Source organism: Galeopterus variegatus, unplaced genomic scaffold (assembly GCF_000696425.1).
Source record: "Galeopterus variegatus unplaced genomic scaffold, G_variegatus-3.0.2 Scaffold626, whole genome shotgun sequence".
Classification (NCBI taxonomy): Eukaryota; Metazoa; Chordata; class Mammalia; order Dermoptera; family Cynocephalidae; genus Galeopterus; species Galeopterus variegatus.
In genome coordinates, this window is record NW_007726737.1 from 458,055 (window position 1) to 482,704 (window position 24,650).

General features: G+C 44.4%; 1 protein-coding gene across 1 annotated transcript; it reads left to right on the forward strand.

The window, feature by feature from the left end:
• Nucleotides 1–32: 32 nt before the first annotated feature.
• On the forward strand, nucleotides 33–24,430 carry STK36 (serine/threonine kinase 36). Its single transcript, XM_008570754.1, has 27 exons — nucleotides 33–140; nucleotides 687–861; nucleotides 1,578–1,718; nucleotides 1,832–1,909; nucleotides 3,000–3,130; nucleotides 3,776–4,025; nucleotides 5,783–5,876; nucleotides 6,171–6,340; nucleotides 6,506–6,693; nucleotides 7,207–7,306; nucleotides 9,441–9,584; nucleotides 12,687–12,866; nucleotides 13,869–13,966; nucleotides 14,437–14,542; nucleotides 15,978–16,128; nucleotides 16,450–16,577; nucleotides 17,032–17,136; nucleotides 17,477–17,575; nucleotides 17,662–17,750; nucleotides 18,029–18,092; nucleotides 18,289–18,399; nucleotides 19,632–19,712; nucleotides 20,282–20,450; nucleotides 20,692–20,839; nucleotides 21,099–21,246; nucleotides 21,810–22,556; nucleotides 23,708–24,430. Exons 2-27 carry the CDS (start codon nucleotides 778–780, stop codon nucleotides 23,849–23,851), a joined length of 3,948 nt encoding a protein of 1,315 aa, XP_008568976.1. The 5' UTR covers nucleotides 33–140; nucleotides 687–777; the 3' UTR covers nucleotides 23,852–24,430.
• Nucleotides 24,431–24,650: the final 220 nt, after the last annotated feature.

The window sequence follows — 24,650 nt, forward strand, 5'->3', positions numbered from 1 at the left end:
CGGGTACTTAGTGGGGCGGGATGGCCAAGAGACCTTTCGGAAGTGCCCTAGGAAGAACCTGTGCGCGGTCCACCATCCCTCCTACACCTCTGAGAGCCTTTGTCCTCTGAACTTCGGACCAGTTCCAGCGAGTAAAATTGGTAAGAATGCAAGTCTCAAGGAATCGGCAGGGGGGAGCGGAGAAAAATTATGTCAGGCAAAGAGACGGGGCTGAAGGCCAGGGCAGGCGTCCCTTGGCCTGAGGAGCTTGGAGATCCTCGGCTGGGAGTAGAGAGGGGCTCCGGCCAGCGAAGCGTGTGGGCAGGGGTTCTGAGGAGGGCGAGAGTGGCAGGAAGTTGGAGAGGTTGGAAGGGGCGGGGTCGGTGGGTGAGGCTAGGTTAAAGGGCGGGGGCGGGTGGGCCAGGATGAGGGAGGGGTTGTGGTCGAGTGGGCAAGGCGGGGTGGAGGCTGGTGGGGTCTGGTAGGCAAGGTGGGGAGGAAGGGGGACACAGTGTTCGGTGGGCACGTGTTGGATTTGTGGGTAGGGGAGGCTGAAGAGAGGAACTGCAAGGAGGTGCTGTTTGCTCCAAGATATCATCTTTCCATGCACTCCACCCACCCTACCATGTTTTTGAGGCCTGGATTATTGTCAAAAAAAGGAAAAGGCAAGGTGGCTAACATTTACCCTTCTCCCATGCCCAAACCAGGCCTCCCAGATGTGTGGCAATGTCCCTGGATCTATAGCTCTTCATCACCGTCTCTACCTTCTTCCTTCTGAGAGATCCTGAAACCTCTGTCATGGAGAAGTACCACGTTTTAGAGATGATTGGAGAAGGCTCTTTTGGGAGGGTGTACAAAGGTCGAAGAAAATACAGTGCTCAGGTGGTGAACAAAGAAGGATATATTTTGGGTGGGATTTGGTCCCCAACTCCAGTGGAAAATGGGGCCAGAAGGGATGCATTTATACCAACCTGTATTCCTAAGGCACTGACTCTTTCATACTTCTTATGGAGTATGAGCTCTGAAGTTGGACTTGAATTCCAGCTCCACCACTTGCTAGCCTTAGAAATACGGACAAGTTACTTAACCTCTCTGTGTCTCAGTTTCCTCATCTATGGAATGCAGATAAAAACAGTACCTGATTGATGGGGTTTGAGGATTCCACATGATGTTGTACTAAATCACTTAGTACAGTGCCTGGCATCTAGTTAACAACAAATAAGTATTATTATTATTATTATTATTATTCTCTATCATATCATGCAGGAAGAGAGAAACCACCTGAACCCAGTTCTTCCCTATTCATTTTTTCTTCCTTCCCTTTCCCCTAAATCTCATCTTGAGTTTTTTGGTCAAATCAGAACACCTCTCCCAGAATCCACCAAGGGGAACTGTTTGGCAGAGACTGTTTCCTCCTGGGGTGAGGGGTAGGAGAAGCCTGTGTAAGACCAGGGTACTGTGGGGAAAGTAGAGGTGGGAGACTGGCAGTTATAGAGTTATTCAAATAGTCAAAAGTCTGAGTTCTGAGGTTAAGATTGAAATTCTAGCACTTTTCAATAGTGTGGTTAGGCTTTGACTCTTCACCTTACCACTGGTAGGTGGTGGCCCTGAAGTTTATCCCAAAATTGGGGCGCTCAGAGAAGGAGTTGAGGAATCTGCAACGAGAGATTGAAATCATGCGAGGTCTGTGGCATCCCAACATTGTACATATGCTCGACAGCTTTGAGACTGACAAAGAGGTGTGCTTGGATGTTTTGGGGTCACCTTTTCCCAAGTACAAGGGTCCCAGGAATTTCCCAACTTCAGGATGCATGAATCTGGAGCCCTCAGTGCCACTGCCTTCTCCCTGCAGGTGGTGGTGGTGACAGACTATGCTGAGGGAGAGCTCTTTCAGATCCTAGAAGATGACGGAAAACTTCCCGAAGACCAGGTATGCTTCCTGGCTTAAACTTCTCTTTACCCCTGACCTCTCCCAGGTTAAGGACTGGCACCGAGAGTCTCCATTTTGAAGACTCCTGAGAAGAATGTAAGGATCTAGGTGTAAACAGAGGCAGTGTGGTGTTAGAGTAAAGTATATGAACACTGGAACCAAAATAGCTGAGTACAAGGCTTGGCTCTGTCCTTTACTAGCTGAGTCCTCTTGGACAAGTTACCTTAATCTCTTTGTGCTTCCTCATTTGTAAAATGGAGACATAATAGTGTCTACTTCATAAGGCTATTGTGAGGATTATTGAGATAACTCATGTAAAGTGTTTAAATAGCTATTATTAACATTGCTGTTGTTATTAGATACCCTTAGGAAAGAAGGGCCAGTGTGGTGGTACCAGGAAGGGCAGTAAGGGATAGGGGTTGTGGTCAGGCAGGATTCACCACCAGGACATAGTTGTTAGCAATGGGATTTTGTTGAACACATTCTCCAGCCACATTCATTCTAGAGGTTTCCATATACTCTAGCAAGTAGGCCCCCCTCAGGACTCCTTATCTCAGCTTCTTATTCCTTCTGTTTTATTTATTTATTTATTTCTCTTGAGAAAAGGGACTTTGTCTTCTTAATAATAGCTAATATGTATTGAATGTTTACTAAGTACCAGGCACCATTCTAAGCTTTACTTCACATGCATACCAGCTAGCCACTAAAAAAGAAAAAAAAAAAAGGTGAGGTGTGCTACTTTACATGCTTTAACTCATTTAATTCTTACAATAATCCTATGAGGTAGGTAATATCTTTATTGTCACCTTATAGATGATGAATCTGAGAGGCACAAAATAATTCGCTCATGGTCATGCAGCTAGTAAGTGAGATTTAATAAATTTTCCGTGAATGAATGAATGAACAAATGAAAGAATGAATTAACAAGGAGAGCAAGAACTAAGGAAGATACAGTGTGAAGCTCTGGAGGAAAGGGAAAAAAGAAAAGATAAAGATCACATCAGCAGTAGTATTAGAGAGGTCTTTGGGCTTGTCAGCTGGCTCCTTCCTCTGGCCTTTTCTTTCTTCCTCCTGCCTGTTTGACGCCTAGGTTCAGGCCATTGCTGCCCAGTTGGTGTCAGCCCTGTACTATTTGCATTCCCATCGCATCCTACACCGAGATATGAAGCCTCAGAACATCCTCCTTGCCAAGGGCGGGGGCATCAAGCTCTGTGACTTTGGGTAAGAATTCTGAGCTTCCATATGTGCTTCCAGTTTTGAACGGAGTCTCAGACCATGTATTAGTCCATTTCTGTTGCTTATAACAGAATACCTGAAACTGGGTAATTCATAAATAAATGAAGCTTATTTCTGACAGTTTTGGAGACTGGGAAGTCCACAGTCTGGTGGTGCACCTGGTGAGGGCCTTCTTCTGAGTGGCAACCAGGGTATCACATGGTGAGAATGGCAAGAGTGAGAGCTAACCTCACTTTTTCCTTGTAAAGCCATCAGAACCATGCCCATGACAACCCATTCAACTTTCAACCCATTACTCCATGAAAGGATCAATCCATTTATGAGGCACAGCGTCACGATTCAATCATCTCTTAAAGGCCCCACCTTTCAACACTGCCACAGTCTGATTTCACACTGTCTTAACACTGTTATAAAGGGGATCAAGTTTCAATGAGTTTTGAGGGAACATTCAATCCTCAGCAGACCATATGCTTGACTTACTTGGGCGTCATTTTAGAACCTGAGCTGGACATTGGGACTCCTGCTGGGTATTTTGGAACCTAATCAAAGATGCTCCAGGTCTAGTTTTTTAGTAGGCAACAGGTCTAGAATATCATTTCCCTTTCCATTTCTATCCATCTTCTCCTGCAGATTTGCCCGGGCTATGAGCACCAACACGATGGTGCTGACGTCTATCAAAGGCACCCCACTCTATATGTCTCCAGAGCTGGTGGAGGAGCGACCATATGACCACACAGCGGATCTCTGGTCTGTGGGCTGCATACTGTATGAGCTGGCTGTAGGCACCCCTCCCTTCTATACCACGAGCATCTTTCAGCTGGTTAACCTTATTCTCAGGGACCCTGTGCGCTGGCCCTCCACCATCAGTCCTTGCTTCAAGGTAATGAATATTGAAAGGGAGATTACTTTTGCATCAGAAACCTGTCTCCCTCTACCCCCGTTTCCTTTTCCAGAATCCTTTTCTCAAGCTGGGGCAGAACTTTCCAGTTACTCAATTAATACAGGAGCTGGGACAAGCAGCCTTGCTTTTCTACTGCAGGGGTTTATTCTGGGAGGGTGTTCTAAGGTCTGCCAAACTTGGAAATGGTAGACCCTGTTTGAGCCAGGCTATGCTTTATCACAATGAAAAAGTAAGTTTAAGACACCAGAGACAGATATTGGTCCTTTTACATACTCTCTATTCCACTTATTTTCTATCAGATGCAATGTCCAGATGATATCTGCATGTTGCCCACACAGCTTTTAGTCCTCTTCAGACATCAGAATAGCCAGAGCTGGTGGGTTTGGCTCAGTGATTAGGTTCAGATGGTAGAGGGAGGTGGTGCCTGCTTATTGCAGCTAGGTCTCAGCAGGCTGGAGGAGTGAGGGGAGGAGGGATAGAGGAAGGAAGAGGAATTTGAACACTTTTCTTATCTAGGGCAAGATTACGTGCCTTCATTGGAATTTAAATGCGGTCTTCTCCCAGAGTGAAATCTCATTACCATAGTCCCCATTTATCCTTGGGAGATAAGTTCCAAGACCCTCAGTGGATGCCTGCAACCACAGATACATAGTACCGAACCGTGTATATACTGTTTTTTCCTATGCATACTTACATACCTGTGATTAAGCTTAATTTATAAATTAGGCACAGTAAGAGATTAACAATAACTAATAATAAAATATGACAATATACTATAACAAAAGTTATGTGAACATGGTATCTCTCTCTCTCAAAATCTCTTATTGTACTGTGCTTACCTATTTTTCAGTAACTAAAACTGCAGAAAGTGAAACCATGGATAAAAGGAGATTACTGTAAAATTTTGCTTTGTTTTATCTAAGATAAAAAGGAACAAGTTTCTCCCCAATCTATTTAGTTGGGTGGGCCCAAATAATTATCAAAAAAAATCTAAACACAGGAATCTTAAGGTGGGGGAGGCATACATAGGATATTCATTCTCCCTTATGGCTGATATGCAGGTTTCTTCAGCGAGAGCCATAATTGTACAAATTACCTTGTTCTAGAATAGCGGTCATAATCTACTAGTACCTTCTATCCCTGTTTCAGGCCCAGCTGAGGATTTCCCAAGGATACTTCATTAACAGAGGTACCCTTTTCATAGACAGTCTCCCTACCCCTCCACCAACTGAAGACTTGCTGAAAGATTTCTGTTTTTGAGTGCTCCCAATCACATCTTTACACAATTGTGTGTGTGTGTGTGTTTAACCATAATTGCATCTGTTCCTACCCAGCCATAAACCATAATCAAAGGGAGGGCAAAATGAGCAGTTTGGGACTGCTTTGAGTGTTTGCTTTCTGAAGATGATTGTGAAGGTCACATCCCCCTCTTTCTCCTAGTTTTTTCTCCCTTCTCCACAAAGTTGGTGACATTGAGATTGCTATTTTTACTTCTGGGGTTATAAAATGTTCATGAATGGGAGTTGGGGCTCTCTAGGCAGTGAGGCAGCGGTTGGTCCATGATTTCAGCCAGGAAAATGAGGCCTAAGGAAAGGGATACAGAGGGCGTGATCTAGAGCAGCTAGTCTGCCATAAGAACGGATGCAGGAGTCTCGATTTGCCAGTTCTGCTGCTAAGTTAGAGTGAGCCTAAAGGAAAGTAAAGGAAGGGCTGATGAGTATTTTTTCTCTCCACAGAACTTCCTCCAGGGACTGCTCACCAAGGACCCCCAGCAGCGTCTGTCTTGGCCAGACCTCTTACATCACCCATTTATTGCTGGTCGTGTCACCAGTGAGTCATCAGGGTTTCCTGGGCTCCTGCACTTCCCAATACTTCCCCCAATCTACTCCTCTTCCCCCAACATCTAGATCCAACATATTTTCTTTCTTCCACCAGTTCGAACTCTCTTCCTGGCCCTTTACCTAACTTTGCCACTTCTCTTGCAACCCCACCCCCTCTTCGTCTCCTTGTCAAAATGGTCTCCTTCCACAGAAGCTTAGCGACACTGAAGTTGTCCTTGGCCAAGAGGACATGGTGGCTACAGCTACGGTATGATCAGATCTTCCCCTTCTTCTCTTCCTGCAGTAATAACTGAACCAGCAGGCCCAGATTTGGGTACCCCATTTACCAGTCGCCTACCCCCAGAACTTCAGGTCCTAAAGGATGAACAGGCCCATCTGCTAGCCCCAAAGGGCAATCGGTCTCGTATCTTGGATCAGGCCTATAAACGCATGGCTGAGGAGGCCAAGCAGAAGGTGTGTGGGGCAGAGGAAAATATGTAACATGGCCAGGCTAGTGACTGAGGGAATTGGAGCAGGAGGGTGACTTCTAAGTGTTGGGAAAGGGTCATGAGTAGGATCCATACTGCCCTCTGACAACCAAATAGTTTTGATCCAGTGTTTCCCACCTACCTCTCACAGAAACACCAGAACACAGGACCTGCCCTTAAACAAGAAGATAGGACCAGCAAGGTGGCTCCTGGCACAGTCCCTCCACCCAGACTAAGGGCCACTTCTCAGGAATCAAGCCTCTTGGCTGGGATCTTGGACTCAGAAATGAAGAGCAGCTGGGCTGAGTTGGGGGCTAGAGAAGCCCTCCCTGCACCTCGGTGAGGAGGGTGTAGCTAGGGATTTCTAGGGTGGAATATCTTGCAGATCTTTGGCTATAGCCAAAGCAAGTATGAAATGGTACCTATCACTAGCCACTGCCCAAATATGGTCAGGACCTTGGGAGTCTGAGTCCTGGGTTCTTGGGTTCTAATTACAAATACTTTCCTGATTCATCAGGAAACCTGGGGCCTTTTTCTTCTTTATGCCTCAGTTGTACATTGCCTGAAAGAGAAAGGATTGTCTTCATCTAAAAGGGAAGATTGAGTTGAGTCATAGGTGAAAACTGCAAAGTAGAGTTGAGAAAAAGATCCAAAGCGGGAGGGGAGTCAAAGATATTGGTATAGTGGTCAACGTATCCTGTACTGGTCATATCCCATATCCCAGAAGGAAGTCTATCCAATCCTATATGGCTTTTTCCTTATTCCTCTCCTGGGTCTAGAGGGAGAGAAAAGTTAATGAACCTAAGCCTCACAATTCTAGAACTCATTCGACTCCCTGGCTTCCTCTGGCAGGGAAAACCGGATCGCCCCAGATTGTGAGCAGGCATTACCAGAACTGAGGCCAGAGGTGGCGGGCCAGCGGAACATTGATGCAGTGGACCTAGAAAATGAGGTGAGCCCTAGGGGCTCTTCTTGGCCTTGTCCCTGCCATGGAATGTTAGGTCTAGGTAGATGTTTTTCTAGAATATTGATTCCCAGCCCTCTAAGTATGAGATCTCTTTGTGTTAAAAATTAGTTTATTATTTATAGATTTTAATTATACAATATGAGCATATAATTATTAAAAATTGGAACACATAAGTAAAAATGAAGTCCCTTTTGAGCCTTACCTCAGTTCTAGAGGCGACCAATGTTACTAATTTAGTCTGTCTCCTTCCAAACTTTTTGTACATTTACATACATGTATATGCACACAGAGAAATATGTAGTTTGTCTAGTTTTACATTAGTCAGTTTATATTATATGTATTGTTTTGCATCATGCCTGTTTAACCATACAATCTGCTTTAGGTATCTTTCTACATCAAGGAAGATAGTTCTGTCTCAATCTTTTGTATGTTTAGGGTTTTAAGTTTTAATTTTAAAATAATTTCAAACTTAAAGAATAATTGTAGGCTGTCTGGTTAGCTCAGTTGGTAAGAATGTGGTGCTAAGAACACAAGGTCCAGGGTTTGATCCCCGTTCTGGCCAGCCACCAAAAATAAGAGTAATTGTGAGAATCCTACAAAGAATTCTTGTATACCCTTGTCTTAGTCTGTTTTGTGCTGCTATAACAGAATACCTGAGACTTGGTAATTTATAAAGAATAGACATTTATTATTCACAGTTTTGGAGGCTGGGAAGTCCAAGATCAAGTTGCCAGCAGATTAGGGCCCAGTCTCCAAGATGGCACCTTGAACGGTGCACCCTCCAGAAAAGAGGAATGCTGTGTGCTCACATTGCAGATGAGCAGAAGAGCGCGAACCCCTCCTGCAAGCCTTTTTTTATAGCAATGTTAATCCATTCATGAGGGCAGAGCCCTCATGACCTAAATACCTCCCGTTAGGCGCCACCTCCCAACATGGTTGCATTGGAGATTAAGTTGCCAACGCATGAATTTTGGAGAGGACAAAAACATTCAAACCAGAGCAACCCTTTCACCCAGATTCATCAGTTTTTTAAATTTTGTCACATTTGGGCTGGCCCGGTGGCGCACTGGATAAGTGCGCCGCTTGGGAAGCGCGGCGGCGCTCCCGCCCCAGGGTTCGGATCCCACATACAGACCGGTTCCCGCTCACTGGCTGAGCGAGGCGCGGGAGCAACACCGAGGGTTGCAATCCCGTTGCCGGACACGGAAAAAGACAAAAAAAAAAAATTTGTCACATTTGCTTTATGATTCTTTCTCTCTTTACATGGACATATCATCTTTCTGAATGATTTTAGGGTAAGCTGCAGACATGCCCATTTACACCTAAATACTTTAGTGCATGTTTCCTAAGAACAAGGTCATTCATTTGCACTACCACAGTATAATTATAAAAGTAAAAAGTTTAACATTGATATAATACTGTTATTATAATAACAGAAAATAGATTAATAAACTAATCTACTATCTATATTTAAATTTTGCCAATTGCACCACTAATGTACTTTATAAAATTTTTTTTTACCTGGTCCACAATCCAATCCAGTATCACATGTTGCATTTAGTTGTTATACCTTATTAGTATCCTTTAATCTGAAACAGTAAGTAGTCTGTCTTTGGCTTTTATGACTGACAGATGTGAGGTACATAAGCCACTTGTTTTGTAGGATGTTCCTCAAATTGATATTTCCTCATGATTACATACAGTTTATACATTTTGGGTACAAATAATATACAAGTTATACATCCTCAGTACCACAATCTTTTTAATAACCTTGTAGTATTTCCTAATATAGGTTATCATGGTTTATTATTCCCTTACTGAATGACTTTATGATGTTTCCTTTTTTAGTAACATAAACCATCCTGCAGTGGACATCTTTCTAGGTCTCTTTTTATGCATACATGTCAGTGTCCTCTAGAACTTTTCAAGATCCCTCACATACTGCAAGCTGTATCTTTTTTAACTGGTGGCTGAAGAAACACGTCTTGCTGATGGAGTCAGTGGCCTCTTGCAGTTACTTCATGATTCCCCAGGTTTTCTAACCGCAGGATAGGAGCTTTCACCCTTAGCCTTAGACTTACGTGTTCCTCCTCACTTCTTTCAATCTCTGATGCCTCAGGAGCCAGACAGCGATGATGAGTGGCAACACCTGCTAGAGACCACCAAGCCCGTGCCCATTCAGCTGAAGGCCCCTCTCACCCTTCTGTGCAATCCTGACTTCTGCCAGCGCATTCAGAGGCAGCTGCATGAGGCCGGAGGGCAGGTAGTAGGCAGAAGGACACTATGGATGGGATGGGAGACTGTTTTCAGAGATGAAGCATTAAAGAATGTTGATTGACATAAGGACAAAGAGAAAGTTTGTCCTTTTCGGATTCTTTTAGTCTGTCTGCTTAGTTTGAGTTTTGCTAACCTCCCTTCATAACACAGGAAGAGCAGGCCTCGGTTTTCTCTTTCTGAAGGGAAGAATATCTATCTAGAGCAGGGGTCAACAAACTTTTCCTGATAGTAAATATTTTAGACATTGTGGGCCAAGAGGCAACAATGGAGGATATTATGTAAGTACTTATATAATGAGGAAAAACACATTTCCACAAAATTTTTTTTGACAAAATTTAAAATGTAAATGTAACAATTGAGTATAATATTTCATAGTACAGGTATACTAACGAGAAGAATGGAATTCTGTTTTGAGGGATAACATTTTGCTTAATTAGCATTCAAAGTCAGTGTCCTCTTCTACAAAGCCTTCTTTGCTTCTCTCAAGGGCAGTGTTCTCCCTTCCTGAGAACTCATCAAAATATGTCTATTGTATGTCTTTCCCTGTCTCTAAAGTTTTTTTGGAGGGCCAGCCCGTAGCTCACTTGGGAGAGTGTGGTGCTGATAACACCAAGTCAGGGGTTAAGATCCACTTACCGGTCATCTTTTAAGAAAAAAAAAAGAAAAAGGTTTTTTTTTTAAGTAACTTTATTGAGATATAATTTATATACCATAAAATTTACTCATCTTTGATATACAGTCAATGATTTTTAGTAAATTTGCCAAGTTGTGAAATTACCATCATAGTCCAGTTTTAAAACATTTTTATCAGCTCAGCAAGATCCCTCATAGTCTTTACAGTTAATCACTATTCCCAGTCCTAGGCAGCCACTAATCTACTTTCTGTCATATAGATTTGCCTTTTCTGAACATTTCATATAGTTGGAATCATACAATATTTGGCCATTGTGACTGGCATCTTTCACTTAGCGTGATGTTTTTGAGGTTTATTCATGATGTAGCATGTGTCACTATTTCGTGCCTCTTTATTTCTGATTAGTATTCCATTGTATGGCTGTATTGCATTTGTTTATCTAGGCACCAGTTGATGAACATTTGGTTGTATCTACTTTTTGGCTTTTATGAATAGTGCTGCTGTGAACATTCACAAGCAAGTCTATGTATGGATACATGTTTTTATTTCTCTTGGGTAGATAGCTAGGAGTGGAATTTCTGGGTCATTTGGTAAATTTATATTTAAATATTTATTTTTTACTAATTTAATTAGTATTTATTTAAAAATATATTTATATTTATTTGTTTAATAATTTAATTATTTTTAGTTATTTAAATTTATACCTATTTATTTATATTTTAAGAAACTGCTGAACTGTTTTCTAAGATATTTCTCACCAGCAGTATATGAGGGTCCCCATTTCTCCACATCCTTGCCAATATTTATTATTGTCTGACTTTTGGGTTATAGTCATTCTATCAAGTATGAAATAGAATGTCATTATCATTTTATTTATTTATTTATTTATTTAAAAGATGACCAGTAAGGGGATCTTGACCCTTGACTTGGTGGTGTCAGCACCACGCTCTCCCAGGTGAGCCACAGGCAGGCCCTCATTATCATTTTAATTTGCATTCCACTGATAATGAATGTTGAGCATCTTTTCAAGTTCTTATTAGCTATTTATCTATCTTTGGTGAAATATCTAGTCAAATCTCTTGCTCTTTTGTTGTTGTTGTTGGTTGTGGTGGTGGTAGTGGTGGTGGCGGCTGGCTGGTGCAGGGATCCATATAGCTTATTTTTTTAACTGGGTTGTTTATGGAGTTGTAAGAGTTTTTTATATTCTCGATACAAGACCTTTATCAGACAGGTCATTTGCAAATATTTTCTCTCAGTCCATAATTTGTCTTTTTATTCACAGTTCATAAGAGCATCTTTCGAAGCACAAAGATTTTGAATTTTACCATTTTTTAACAGTACCATTTTTTCGCTTTGTGGATTATACTTTTGGTGTTGTACATAAGAAAGCTTTTCCAAACCCAAGGTCATGAAGATTTTCTCCTATATTTTTTCTAGAAGTTTTATAGTTTTACCTTATGCCTCTGACCCATTTTGAGTTAATTTTTGTATATAATGTGAGGTTAGAACCTAAGTTCATCTTTTTGCATGTGGATATACTTTGTCCTAGCATCATTTGTTGAAAAAATTGTCCTTTCCCCATTGAATTGCCTTGGCACCTTGCACTTGCTTTTTGGCACTAACACATTATCCCTCCTAGCATTGGATAACTTTTAATGTGGGGAAGCAGGTTAAAAGCTCTGCCTTGAGGGATAAGACTCCCTAGTTGGAATTCCAGTGGACTACTTGTTAGCTCTGTGATCTTTGACTACTTGCTTAATCTATGCTTAATCTATCTGGAAGTTTCAGTCTCCTCATCTATAAAGTAGGTAATCCTATTTACATCACAGTGTTATTGTAAAGATTAAAGCAACAAATAAATGTCAAAATTTAGAACAGCAAATGGCATACTATAAAATACTTGATGTAAATGTTATTCTTTTGAAGAACAACCATTTAATAACTGTTTAAAAATATAATACTATCCTTAGCTTGCAGGCTGATTACAAATAAGTATTAGGCTGGATTTGGCCTGTGGGCCATAGTTCATCAACCCCTGATTTAGAGTTTAGTAATATTGTTTTGTCTCTCTGGAGTTGAATAACATTGTTTTGTGTCCGTTGTTTTTAATTTCAGAAGTGTGCATGTGTGTGTGTTTTGTTTTTAAGGTAAAGGGCGGAGAAGAGAGGGAGCAGAAAGAAATGCCACTGGGTCTGATAGAGAGATCCTGAGGGGAGATCCCCTACCCCTTGGTCGCTGGTGTTCTTTGTCAGGTCCTCTATGTCCTGTGTCTATAGTCCTCTTCCCTGGTATAGTTCCCCTGTTTCTCTGCTCTCCTCTGTGTTTTAGATTCCCAAAGAAAGGAATGCAGTCATTTGGTCTGCTTTGCCAGCTCCTTTGGGATACTTGGTATCTGTGGCTCTACTTTTATCTCTGATAATATCGATTGCTGTCTCTTTCCCTCATGTCACCCAGATCCTGAAAGGCATTCCGGAGGGTGCTTCCCACATCCTTCCTGCACTGCGAGTCCTGAGTAGTCTTCTGTCCAGCTGCAGTGATTCTGTTCCCTTGTATTCCTTTTGCCGGGAGACAGGGCTGCCTGGGCTGCCACTCAGCCTACTCAGGCACAGCCAGGAGAGCAACAGTATCCAGCAGGTAAGCACCAGGCCAGGAGCCTCTGAAGACTGACAGAAGAAGGTTCTTTTCTTTGGATTTCTCTCCTTTGGACTGCCATCTCTATTTGACCCTACTGCCTTCTATTTTCTTTCCTCCTCTTTCTAGTCAGTAGACCATCAATTGTAAACCCTGATGCCTTCTGGGACCAGGCAGACAATGTCAGTCAGTGAAATGGGTTATGTGTGTGACCATATGAATAATGAAGAATATGATAAACTGGAGATCACATGCCCAATCTAAATGGGGCATCCTTTCCTCAGCTCTAGCCCAGTGTTGCCACACCTTCCAGTTTTCCAAGAGAAGGAAGAAATCCATATTTTTATGTCTGTTTTCCAAATACTTACTGTTTACCTGCTGCTGCCAAAAAAAAAAAAGGAAAAAAAAATAGAGTATTGCGCTTTGAAATGTTAGATCCTAGGCTTTTTTGACCTGATTTTACAGAACAGGGTACTGAAGTTCAGATATTAACTAATTCATACACAGTCAGTAACTTGTAAACTGTCACAGAGACAATAAGTGGGAGAGTTAGGATTGAGACTCGGTGTGTTTGGGGCCAAACCTCTACTTCTCCATGCTGTGTCCTGCTGCAGCTGAGCTGAGAGGACAGGAGAACCCTTCCAGAGTCAGAGTAAAGAAATGTTTCATGGGGCCTAGGCTGAGGCAGCTGGAAAGCTGCACTTTGCTGATAAGTACAAATCTTGGATGATTTTAAGGAATATAGAAAAAAAGTTGTTTGAAAAGTAGAACATCCTACACACCAAAATGCTATTCAGGCCAAACAAGACACATTTCCAGGGTGTTTACTGCTCACTGGCTGACACTTTGTTATCTCTAGATCCTTTCTCTCTTTCTATACTTCTTTTTCCCTGTCTCTTTCTGTTTGCTCAACTTGACTGGATCTCTGCATGCCTTTTTACTTTTTCTGTTCTTTGTCTCCATCTCTTACATTACCCTTTCTCTCTCTCTCCTTTTCCCTGGCAGCAACCTTGGTATGGGACCTTCTTACGGGACGTGATGGCTGTGATTCAGGCCTACTTTGCCTGCACCTTCAATCTGGAGAGGAGCCAGACAGGTGACAGGTGGGATATGAGGCACTTTTGCTCTGTTGGCCAGTTTGGCTTTAGTTTCTACCACATTTCTTCCCCTCCCCTTTAGGAAGAGGCCAAGTGAGAAGAATCTGTGATGTGTGAAATGTTTAGGGATCAGCTGAGTGACCCCTCAGAATCCAGCTGGTCCTCCTGAGGATCCTAAGACACCTCCAACTTTGCTCTAAGACTTTCAGGTTTTAAGAGTCAGCAGTCACCATTGCTGTAAATGGATAGGTCAAGATGTGAATAACTAGAGAAAATGGCAAAAAAAAGGGCTTGGAGGTTGTGTCTGTGAGATTGTGTGTGTGTATGTGTGTGTGTGTGGTTAGCAGGGGCAAAGGGAGGGAACATTCTGATGTGTTTTTTTGCAGAGGTTCTACCTTCCCAGAGCAAACCCATTCAGCACATCTGGGCTTTAAGTAGAGAGATGAGAAGAAATCATGGGCTCATTTTTTTCCCAGCCTGCAGGTGTTTCAGGAGGCTGCCAACCTCTTTCTGGACCTGTTGGGGAAACTACTGGCCCAACCAGATGACTCTGAGCAGGCATTGCAAAGGGACAGCCTTATGGTAATCTGATCCCACTTCCAGATTTATATCTCTCCTATCTTAACCTATGTTTCTCCCATCCCCTTTTTTTATGACTATATAGGGTCAGATCAAGTTAATACAGCAGACATTTGTTCAGTTCCCATTATGTGTCATTTGCCATTTGAGTAAGAGAAAGTCCCTGCCTTTAAGGGATAGGGATAGTCTAGTAGAGAGGTAAAGTGGTTAAGGACAACAGTGAAAATTACATTAGAACTTTGAATAAAATACAGAAACACCACTGAAGAAGATGCAGTTAATGCTATTTGAGGTGTCATGCAAGAAATCTTTTTTTTTTTCTAAAAGATGACCGGTAAAGGGATCTCAATCCTTGCCTTGGTGTTGTGTCAGCACCACGCTCAGCCAGTGAGCCAACTGGCCATCCCTATATAGGATCCGAACCCGTGGCCTCGGTGTTCTCAGCACCGCACTCTCCTGAGTAAGCTGTGGGCTGGCCCCATACAAGAAATCTTGAAGAAGGAAATCATCTCTGCTAGAATTTGAAGAATGCTTAGCAGTTTGCCAGGTGATGAGGCAAGAAAGTGGGGAGAACATGACAGATAGAGCAACATATATAAAGGCCCAGAGGCATTAAGCAGTTTGGCATATTTCAAGGGACCACAAATATAAGGATCTTCAAAGACACTTGCAGATCTAGTATTTCCCAACCTTATTTGTCCTAAGGACTAATAAACTATGTGGATTCTCTCCCCTACACCCTGGAGATGAGGGACAGGAGAATGGAGGATTGAATGAGAAAATAGCTGAGTTCAGGCTGATTTCAGAGGAGATAATTACAAAGGAACATGTGTAAGGAAGTAAACAATTGCCTGGTTATTGTTCAAACTGGTAATTGGGAACACAGATCTGGGCTATATTCCTGCCTCCAGCTAGCAGTCCATTCACAGTTTTCTAGTCTGAGATCTATTTTAATATCCCTCACCCTTTAAAGCTTCCTTTCAAGTCAGGAAGTTTCTAATGTCTAAACTAAATTTCAGCCAGCAGTGACTCATGATACTAGCCAGCACATCTCATGTTATTGTGCAATGAGTAGCTTGGGGAGTTTGGAATAATTACCCCACCTCCTGAAATTCTGGATCAGTAGCACTGGGTTGGGAGGCCCCCAAGAAACCCCTAGGAATTCTTATACTCATGGTCCACAGATAACATGTTGCTAATGTTTCATCTAGGGAGCAGCTGATCAGAGAATAGAAGGATTGACACCTAAAATTCTTGTCCTTGAAACATGAAGGCAGTTATAATGCATTTTCTGTGTGAGACACACTTAGAATTAGACAGTGGTTCCCCTGGGTTTTTAATCCCCTTTCATTGGGTTCTTACGGTATAATTGGTTCTTATGGTGAGCCCAGTCAGTTTTCTGATGCCCTTATGCTATCTCGACCCTTGTCTCCCTTAGTGCTTTACTGTCCTGTGTGAAACCATGGATAGGAACAGCTGGGCCATCTCCAAGGCCTTTTATTCCAGCCTGCTGACTACACGGCGGGTTGTGTTGGATGGACTCCTTCGTGGCTTGACAGTTCCACAGCTCCCTTTCCAGAACCCCCCAGGTAACCAGAGCAGGGAGGGGAGGTTCTCTTGACTTATTGGCTGTGTGGGTCTGGCTCTGCTCTTTCTACTGCCATCATCTAGAATAGTGCCTAGAGAGAATGAAAGTTTCTCTACAAAGAACAGACCTAGATTTCCATCAACACAGGTGCTCAATAAATAACTGTGAACTGAAAGAATGAATGGGGATTTTAGAGAAACAACTAGACTTCAGTCGGCATTCTTTTTCTTTTTTTTTTTTTTTTTGGTGGCTGGCCAGTACAGGCATCTGAACCCTTGACTTCGGTGTTACAATACTTGGCATTCTTTGCCTTTCTTCATAGGAGCCCCACAAGTAAGCAAGCCACTGCAGGAGCAGAGTGAGGATCTGCCTGGAGTCATTTCCTCTGCCCTGGCCGCCATATGCACTGCGCCTGTGGGACTGCAGGGCTGCTGGGAAGCCAAGGAGCAGGTCTGAGCTGTAGTTTCTTGTTCTTCTCATCCCTGCTGCCCGAGATGGGGAAGCTAGCTCCAATTTCTTAGAAAGGCAGAAAAACAAGCTGTTATGCCTCCCCTTACTCAGTACTTCCAGAAATAGATGCCCCCACCCTGGGTCTGGGCCACTTGTAGAACATGATGTAGCCGGAATTCCAGAGCCTGTGGCCAACTGGTGAGGGAAACAGCTCAGTGATAAACTGTCCAAGTGGTAGGGCAGCTGATCCGAAGCCAATAGTGGTGCTTCCTCAAGAGCTTGGGATTCAGCTTTTCGCCATCCTGTTGGCCAGTAGCACTTTCCTCCGTACCTGCCTCTGTTGAAACCAATCTAGGCCATGACTTTCGGTGACTAGCAAGGGACTGAGAGTCGTGGTCACCTGGACATATACAAGGAATAGGATAGGATTTAGTCTTCAGGTATGTCTCCATAGGTCTCCTGGCATTTGGCAAATCAGCTGATCGAGGACAGCAGCCAGCTGAGGCCATCCCTCATCTCTGGCCTGCAACATCCCATCCTGTGCCTGCACCTTCTCAAGGTACTTTCTTCCTGTATCTCCCAGCACCTCAGATTTCTTTTTAACCCTCAGGACAGATAGACACAGGGACTGAGAGAGAGAGAAAGAGAGACACCAATTGAGAGACCCCCTTGGAGGACTCCTTTCAGCCTTTAAATCTGTTCCACTGAAATGACCCCACTGTTAGCCAGTCCTCACCACAACTGACAAATAGCCCTATCTCACAGCAAGAGGCAGAAGTTGTCTCACAGCTTCAAGTGTGGATACCAGATCTGTTAAGAGACTGGTCTGCTTTTCAGCTGAGCTGTCCAATCCAAGGGGCTGCTCTGCCTCACTTACAGACTCTTTCCTACTCCCATAGGTCCTCTACTCCTGCTGTCATGTCAGTGAGCGTCTGTGCCGCCTCCTGGCTCAAGAACCCCTGGCCTTGGAGTCACTGTTAATGTTGGTCCAGGGCAAGGTAGGCCAGCAACACAGGTGGGCATCTCATGGTGGCCTCACCATCTCATCCAGAGGTTGTTCTGATATCTTAGGTTTCCTTTGTAGGTAAAAGTAGTGGATTGGGAAGAGTCTACTGAAGTGACACTCTACCTCCTCTCCCTTCTTGTCTTTCGGCTCCAAGATCTGCCTTCTGGGTGAGTTGTAAAGTAGATCTCTCCACCTGAAATCTTCTACCCACATAGCTAACACTGACATAGAATGTGGGGAATGGCACCCTAAAACCTATCCCTAGGAAGGATTATGACAGAAAGAGTGAAGGTTTCTCTGCAAAGAACAGACCTATATTCCCATCAGTGTTGCACCTTGGAAGTGGGCATGCAGCCTATGCAGAGCACCATCCCAGGGAGAGGGAAGGCCGCTTACGAACCTCCTTTAGTACTGCTTCATCCCTTGATGTATCTCTCTATTCCAGAATGGACAAGCTAGGCAGTGAGATTGCTACTCTCTTTACCCATTCACACGTTGTCTCTCTTATGGTGAGTTTTCAACCTTCATCATCTTTCCCTTTTCACCTGATCATTCAACCCTTCTGGGAGTGGGGAGACAGTCCCATTTGCAGCTGTTTCTGGAGGCATTATTTTGGATCAGGACAGGGACGTAAATCTTCTCTCTGTCTGTCCTGAATACCATTCAGATTCAGACATTCATCCTTCTTTTCTGTCTCTCCCACAGAGTGCAGCAGCCTGTCTATTGGGACTGCTTAGTCAGCACGGGGTTGCCTTTGACCTTCAGCCCATGGACTGTATCACTGCAGCCACACATGCCCTGTCTGCCCCTGCAGAGGTGAGGCCTACCAGAGAAAGCACACACATGTTTTCTGAGTCAAACACTAGGACTGCATTCAGGGGAGAAAGACTGGACTGCCAGCAGGCCTAGGATAAACTAAGAAATGGGAAAGGAATCAAAAAGTTCTTTTCCTAACCTTTTACTCTCAGATAATAGACCCCTCTGAGCCAAGACTGGTCAGGGCTTTAGATTTTTGTTTAATATACAAGGCTTTAAAGAAGGAGGAAGAGAAGGAAGGAGGAAGAGATACCAACCTAAGTTATCTGAGAAGTGAGAGTTCCCTGCCTACTTCGGTCCGCTCCTCCAGAAGCTTGCTGTTAAAGTCTTTTCTAATGCCTTGTCTCTTCTCCAGCTACTTAAGTTACCACTCTGCTTTTCCCTCTTTTTCTCCTTAGCTGAGAAGGAAAAGGTGGCTGACATCTTATGAATTCTTCAGGAATTCAATCCATTATGTAACTCCTTTCTGCTTTCTCTTTTTCCAGGCCTTTTCCTCTCTATCCTTTTTAGACCCTTTGGAACTCGTATTTTCCTCATTTTGTAAAAAGAAAGATCTACTTCATATTCAAATGATTGTCATCCCTTATATATGAAGAATTCTCTATAACTTATAAATCATTTTCACGTATTGTTATTTCACAACACACTTAAAAGATAGATACACCTGGGCCAGCCTGTGGCTCACTCGGTAGAGTGCGGTGCTGATAACACCAAGGCCACGGGTTCGGATCCTATGTAGGGATGGCCGGTTGGCTCACTAGCTAAGCGTGGTGCTGACAACACCAAGCCAAGGGTCGAGATCCCCTTACCGGTCATCTTTAAAAAAAAAAAAAAAAAAAAGATAGATACACCAAATGTAATAATACTCATCTGCTTTTTCTAGATGAAGTTGACCTTCAGAGAGGTATCGTTAGTGGATAGCACTGACATTCATCCAGGAGACTAAGTCAGAACCCTGGGAATCATCAGAGACTGCTTCCTCTTCATTTTTCCTCCATCCAAACAGTTCCCCCGGGTCCCATATGCAAGGGTACTTCCAAAAATATGTGGAAAGATTCAAATTATCTTTTAATTATATTTTTCTATGAACTTTTCAAGGTACCCTCGTGTTCCACCTTCCAGTCCAGATTTCTCTCAAATCTGTTCCCTTCATGACATCATGATTTACCTGCCTTAGTTTAGAGGCCACCTCCTCCATCTCAGGGATCTGTGTTCTTGCGTTTCTCCGACAGGTCCGGCTGACTCCACCAGGTGGCAGTGGATTCTATGATGGCCTCTTCATCCTTCTGCTACAGCTCCTCACCCAGGAACAGGTGCACCTTGGGATGGATGAGAAGGAGAAAGAAACTGGGCATTTTGGGGAGCCACTGGACAATAGGAATGAAGAAGCAACCCACACTCACCTCTCTTCTCTCAAGCTACTGTGCCTGCAATGGCCTTAGAATTGCCATCAGTAGGGCCGGCCCATGGTTCACTTGGGAGAGCGTGGTGCTGACAACACCAAGTCAAGGGTTAAGATCCCCTTACCAGTCATCTTAAAAAAAAAAAGAATTGCCATTAGTATGGACCATCAGAATTGTATCAGTATTGCTTCAGTATGAACCCTTTGAAGGAAACCATTCAGCTTAATCCCTTGGGACCCAGTGGGGAGAAAAGCGAATTCCTTGGTTTTCAGCAGGCATACACACGGGTTGAGAGCTCAGGGAGTTAAGGTGTGATGAGAAAGGGAAGTAAGACAACAGGGAAATATTAGGTGTTAAAACAGAAGGAATTATTTCTAGGACTTCCTTTCCTTGTAGGTCAGGCGCAAGAATGAAAAAAGGCATTGAAACTCCTGATTTCTGCCTCCCTGGCCACACTCTTTTACTTTTGTCTCTAGCAGAGGAAGGCTAGCGTGATCGGGGATGTGGCTAGCTCAGAAATGTGGACCATTCTGTGGCACCGCTTTTCTGTGGCCCTGAGGCTATTTGAGCAGGTATCTACACAGGAAGAGGAGCCGCCCTCTGGTTCACCAAGCCCAGAGCCAGACTGGAGGCTGATCTCACCGCAAGGTATTTTTTTTAATCAGCGTGGCCTCCTTTGTGGGAATGTGTTGGTCCCTCTTCAAGAGGAGGCAGCCTAGAACTGGGCTAACCCACAGAGATTTCTGCTGCTGCTACCTTGGAAGAGGATGGCAGAGTCCACAAGGATGGGGAAGGGACTGAAAAGGTGGTAGCCCTGGGAGTCATGGGGAAGCAGGGGCATCTGCGCCTCTTACCTGTTCCACTGAGTCTCCATTCTCGGTGTTTCCAGGCATGGCAGCCCTGCTGAGCCTGGCTGTGGCCACCTTCACCCAGGAGACCCAGTTGTACCTGAGCCATCTGTCCCAGCGTGGAAATATCCTGATGTCTACCCTGAAGCACCTGCTTTCCCCCAGCTTCCTGCATCAACTGAGCCAGGCGTGAGTTTGAGCTAGAGGAAGGAGAATGGAAGATCTTGAGAGTCAGCAATGGGGAGGGAGGAAGGGAGAGGAAGGCAGGAGAGAAGTAGCAAACAGCCTGAGCTGTGAGGCAAGAAATGGGAAAAGGATTAGGCTGCAAACCTGAGGTGTCACTGAGATTGTAGAAAGGGATTTGGGGAAGGGAATTTGAGAAGAGGAGGGAAAGAACTGTAAAGGGTAAGTGAGCAAGACCAAGTCTGTTTCACGCTCCCTTTCTTAGGCCTCACAGATCTGAGTTTCTCCCTGTCATGGTGCTGTCTGTCTGCCAGCTCCTCTGCTTACCCCTTGCCCTGGATGTGGATGCTGACCTCCGTGTAGGTATCTTGGCTGACCTCGGGGACTCAGAAGTTGCAGCCCATCTGCTGCAGGTACTTGGGAAGCTACCTAGGCATGAAGGTGGGAGAGGAAGATGGCCAACCTTGTGTTTTTTAATTCACTTCCCGACAGCTCCAGGGCTCTCCTAGGCCCCCATAAGAATGAAGCATCTGGCTTGACCTAAGAGTTGGAATGGAGACAGTACTCAGGCCTGAATGAGGCATGTGGTTGGGTCTGAGCTGGTGCCTCTCTCTCTCTCCATCAGTCTCTGGTTCTGTTGGAGTACAGTAGGGAGAAGATCCTAGTCTAGGCAAGGGCTACCCATCTTCTTGGCCAGGAATCACTTCTCTGGCAATTCTCGGCATTACACAGTGGGTCTTTGAAGGCAGAGAGATCAAGCCCTTGGAGAGCAAGGAATGAACTTGGAAAGAGCCTGCTCTCTGGGGCTCTATATTGTCTTATGTGGAGTGCTGTAGGGCAGGACTTCCAGCTCTCTGTGGCATTTCTCACCAAACACTGGCTTTTCTCTCTCTCAGCATTTGGGCTCCTCCTCCCTAGCTGCAGTGTACTTTCCCTCTCCCTGAACTCCTTTTATCTGCACCCCCTATTCTTCCAGGTCTGCTGCCACCATCTTCCATTGCCACAAGTCGAGCTGCCCATCAGCCTCCTCACATACCTGGCCCTCATGGAAACCACCTTTCTCAACCAGTTTGTGAACACAGTGGCTGCCTCCCCTAGAACGATCATCTCATTCCTCTCAGTTGTCCTTCTGAGTGACCAGCCATTGATGACCTCTGACCTCCTCTCACTGCTGGCCCACACAGCCCGTGTACTCTCTCCCAGCCACTTGTCCTTTATTCAAGAGCTCCTGGCTGGCTCTGATGAATCCTATCAGCCCCTGCGCAGCCTCCTGAGCCACCCGGAGAATTCTGTGCGGGCTCGCACTTATGGGCTCCTGGGACACTTGCTCCAACACAGCATGGCCCTACGTGGGGCACTGCAGAGCCAGTCTGGACTACTCAATCTTCTGCTACTGGGGCTTGAAGACAAGGATGGTGTTGTGCGGCGCAGTGCCAGCTTTGCAGTGGGCAATGCAGCTTACCAGGCTGGCCCCCTGGGACCTGCCTTGGCAGGTGCAGTGCCCAGTATGACCCAGCTGCTTGGAGATCCTCAAGCTGGTATCCGGTGTAATGCTGCATCAGCTCTGGGCAACTTGGGGCCTGAGAAGTTGGGGGAGGAGCTGTTACAGTGCCAGGTACCCCATCGACTCCTAGAGATGGCATGTGGAGACCCCCAGCCAAATGTGAAGGAGGCTGCCCTCGTTGCCCTCCGGAGCCTCCAACGGGAGCCCTGCATCCATCAGGTATACCCTAGGAGACTTATAAGCCATGATGATCAGGGCCTCTATAGTTCACACTTCTCTGAGATAGTCTGTAAGGAATTGTGACATCCAGAAAACCAAGCCGTATTCTTCCCTAGATACGGGAAACTCGGACAGTATCTTGGAGATGTGTTTTCCATTTACCATCTCCTAATCTGGAGAAGAGAATTGAGGCAGAAGAGAGCTGCATTGGGCTAGGAAATGCCTGAGATCTAAGGGACCACAGTTTATCTCTTTTAAAGTCTGTATGGGAGGCAGATGAGGGAAGACCCCATAGAGTGGTTTCATTCCGGAGGCCATGAAATTGCTATCTTTTTTAGCACTCACCATGTGAAAAACACGATGCTGAGCATTTTACTTTTATGAGGGTACTTCAAAAAGTTCATGGAAGGATTCATATTATCTTTTAATTCCATTTTTCCACAAACTTTTTGAAATATCTTCATATTATCTGGTTTATGCTATTATTATCTTCATTTTGCAGTTGCGGAAAACTGAGGCACAAATAATTTCATAACTTGTCCAAGTTACAAAGCTAGTATGTAGGATGGGGCTTTTTGAACTTAGGAGTCTGAGTCCAGAGCCCATATTCTTAACCACTACTTTATTCTGCCTCTTCTGCTCAATTTTCAGTATGTAAAGAGCTCAGTGGATTATAATAATTCAGTGTGGTAGCATTGGGTAATTCAAATAGAACAGAAATTTGACAGGATGGTGGTGATATTCTAGGAATTTCTGGCAATCATGTGGGGAAATAATAAAAGGGTTTCTTGGTGGTAATGAGGCTGGGACCTACTGATTTGGATCCAAGGCCAGGAATCAGACCTTTTGCTTGTCGGTAACTGCTGCATTCATTTGCTCTTCCTGGGGACAAGTGTGTGGGTCCTTCCGTGCCTTGCCTCCATGCTCTGTAACCAAAGAGAACAGAAGTAAACTCTGGTCCTGATGATTCCTCCCTCCAAGGTTTCTCTTCTCCTATTCAATCAATTCCAAGTCCCCAAGAGCCCATTTCCTTTTTCCACCTTTTCTGGAGTGGGAATTGCCCGACTAAATGAGAGTGCTGTGCATCTGCCTGAGACAGCACCATTTCTGAGCATCATATACTGTTCTGCCATCTGCTTTCTATCCTACAGGTGCTGGTGTCCCTAGGTGCCAGTGAGAAGTTGGCCTTGCTCTCTCTGGAGAGTCAGTTACTGCCGCACAGCAGTCCCAGGCCTGCCTCCGCCAAGCACTGCAGGAAACTCATTCACCTCCTGAGGCCAGTTCACAGCATGTGATCCCAGAGTCCTGAGTTTCAGTCTTCAACCTTTATTGCCCTACTATTGCCACTCTTCCTTATACTACATAAGCCACCAACTCAACCCAGAGCCAAAGAAACCAAGAAAGAGAGATAAGCTGCCAATTCAACTGAGAAACTAGAAAAGATTTATGTGTAAAGCACCTTCCTTCCCCCAGATTCATGATGATTTCAACCAGTAAACTTCATCATTGCTGTTGGTGCTAAGAGAAGATTCCTTCTTTTTCTACATCCAGGGATCTTTTCTCCAATAATGTGCTTTTAACCACAGGAGCATGCCTCTCGGGAAACACCTCTACCTAAGAGATTTCTTCCTTCTAGAGTTCAGTTATCCTTCCAGTAGGTTTTTTGCTTTTAGGCACACTAACCCTAGGAGAGTGATGGAGACAGAGCCTGTCTCGGCTCTGGGCTGTGGGTGATAAATGCTGTCAGTCTCTGTTGTTGAGGGTTCCTGAGCCTTTAGCCAACATTCCTGTCCATGGGTGAGGGTGGAGAGCATTCTCTCTTTTCTTTTTTAGTTCTGTTTGTAAACTCTTAATAAAAAGTGTGCCTCACCTTACTTGGAGCTCCCAGGGTAAGGGATTGGGAGGATCAGCTCCTCTTTTAGCTTCTATGTGGTGCTGGAAGTACCGGTGTTCTGTTCACACAAGATCCTGGTTTTGGGGGCTTGTTTATATCTTTTCCTGCATCGTTCCTCCATCCTAGATGAGCTACATGTGGTCACCTACATTCAAGCCAACATCAGTGGAGGTAAAACAGGAAAGGGTAGGATTAAACAG

Bases quoted from the DNA above. Each gene is read 5' to 3' on its own strand.
- STK36 (XM_008570754.1), top strand. From the start codon at position 778: ATGGAGAAGTACCACGTTTTAGAGATGATTGGAGAAGGCTCTTTTGGG. The intron at 862-1,577 runs GTGGTGAACAAA...TACCACTGGTAG, and splicing joins GAAGAAAATACAGTGCTCAG to GTGGTGGCCCTGAAGTTTAT. The intron at 14,543-15,977 runs GTAATCTGATCC...TGTCTCCCTTAG, and splicing joins TGCAAAGGGACAGCCTTATG to TGCTTTACTGTCCTGTGTGA.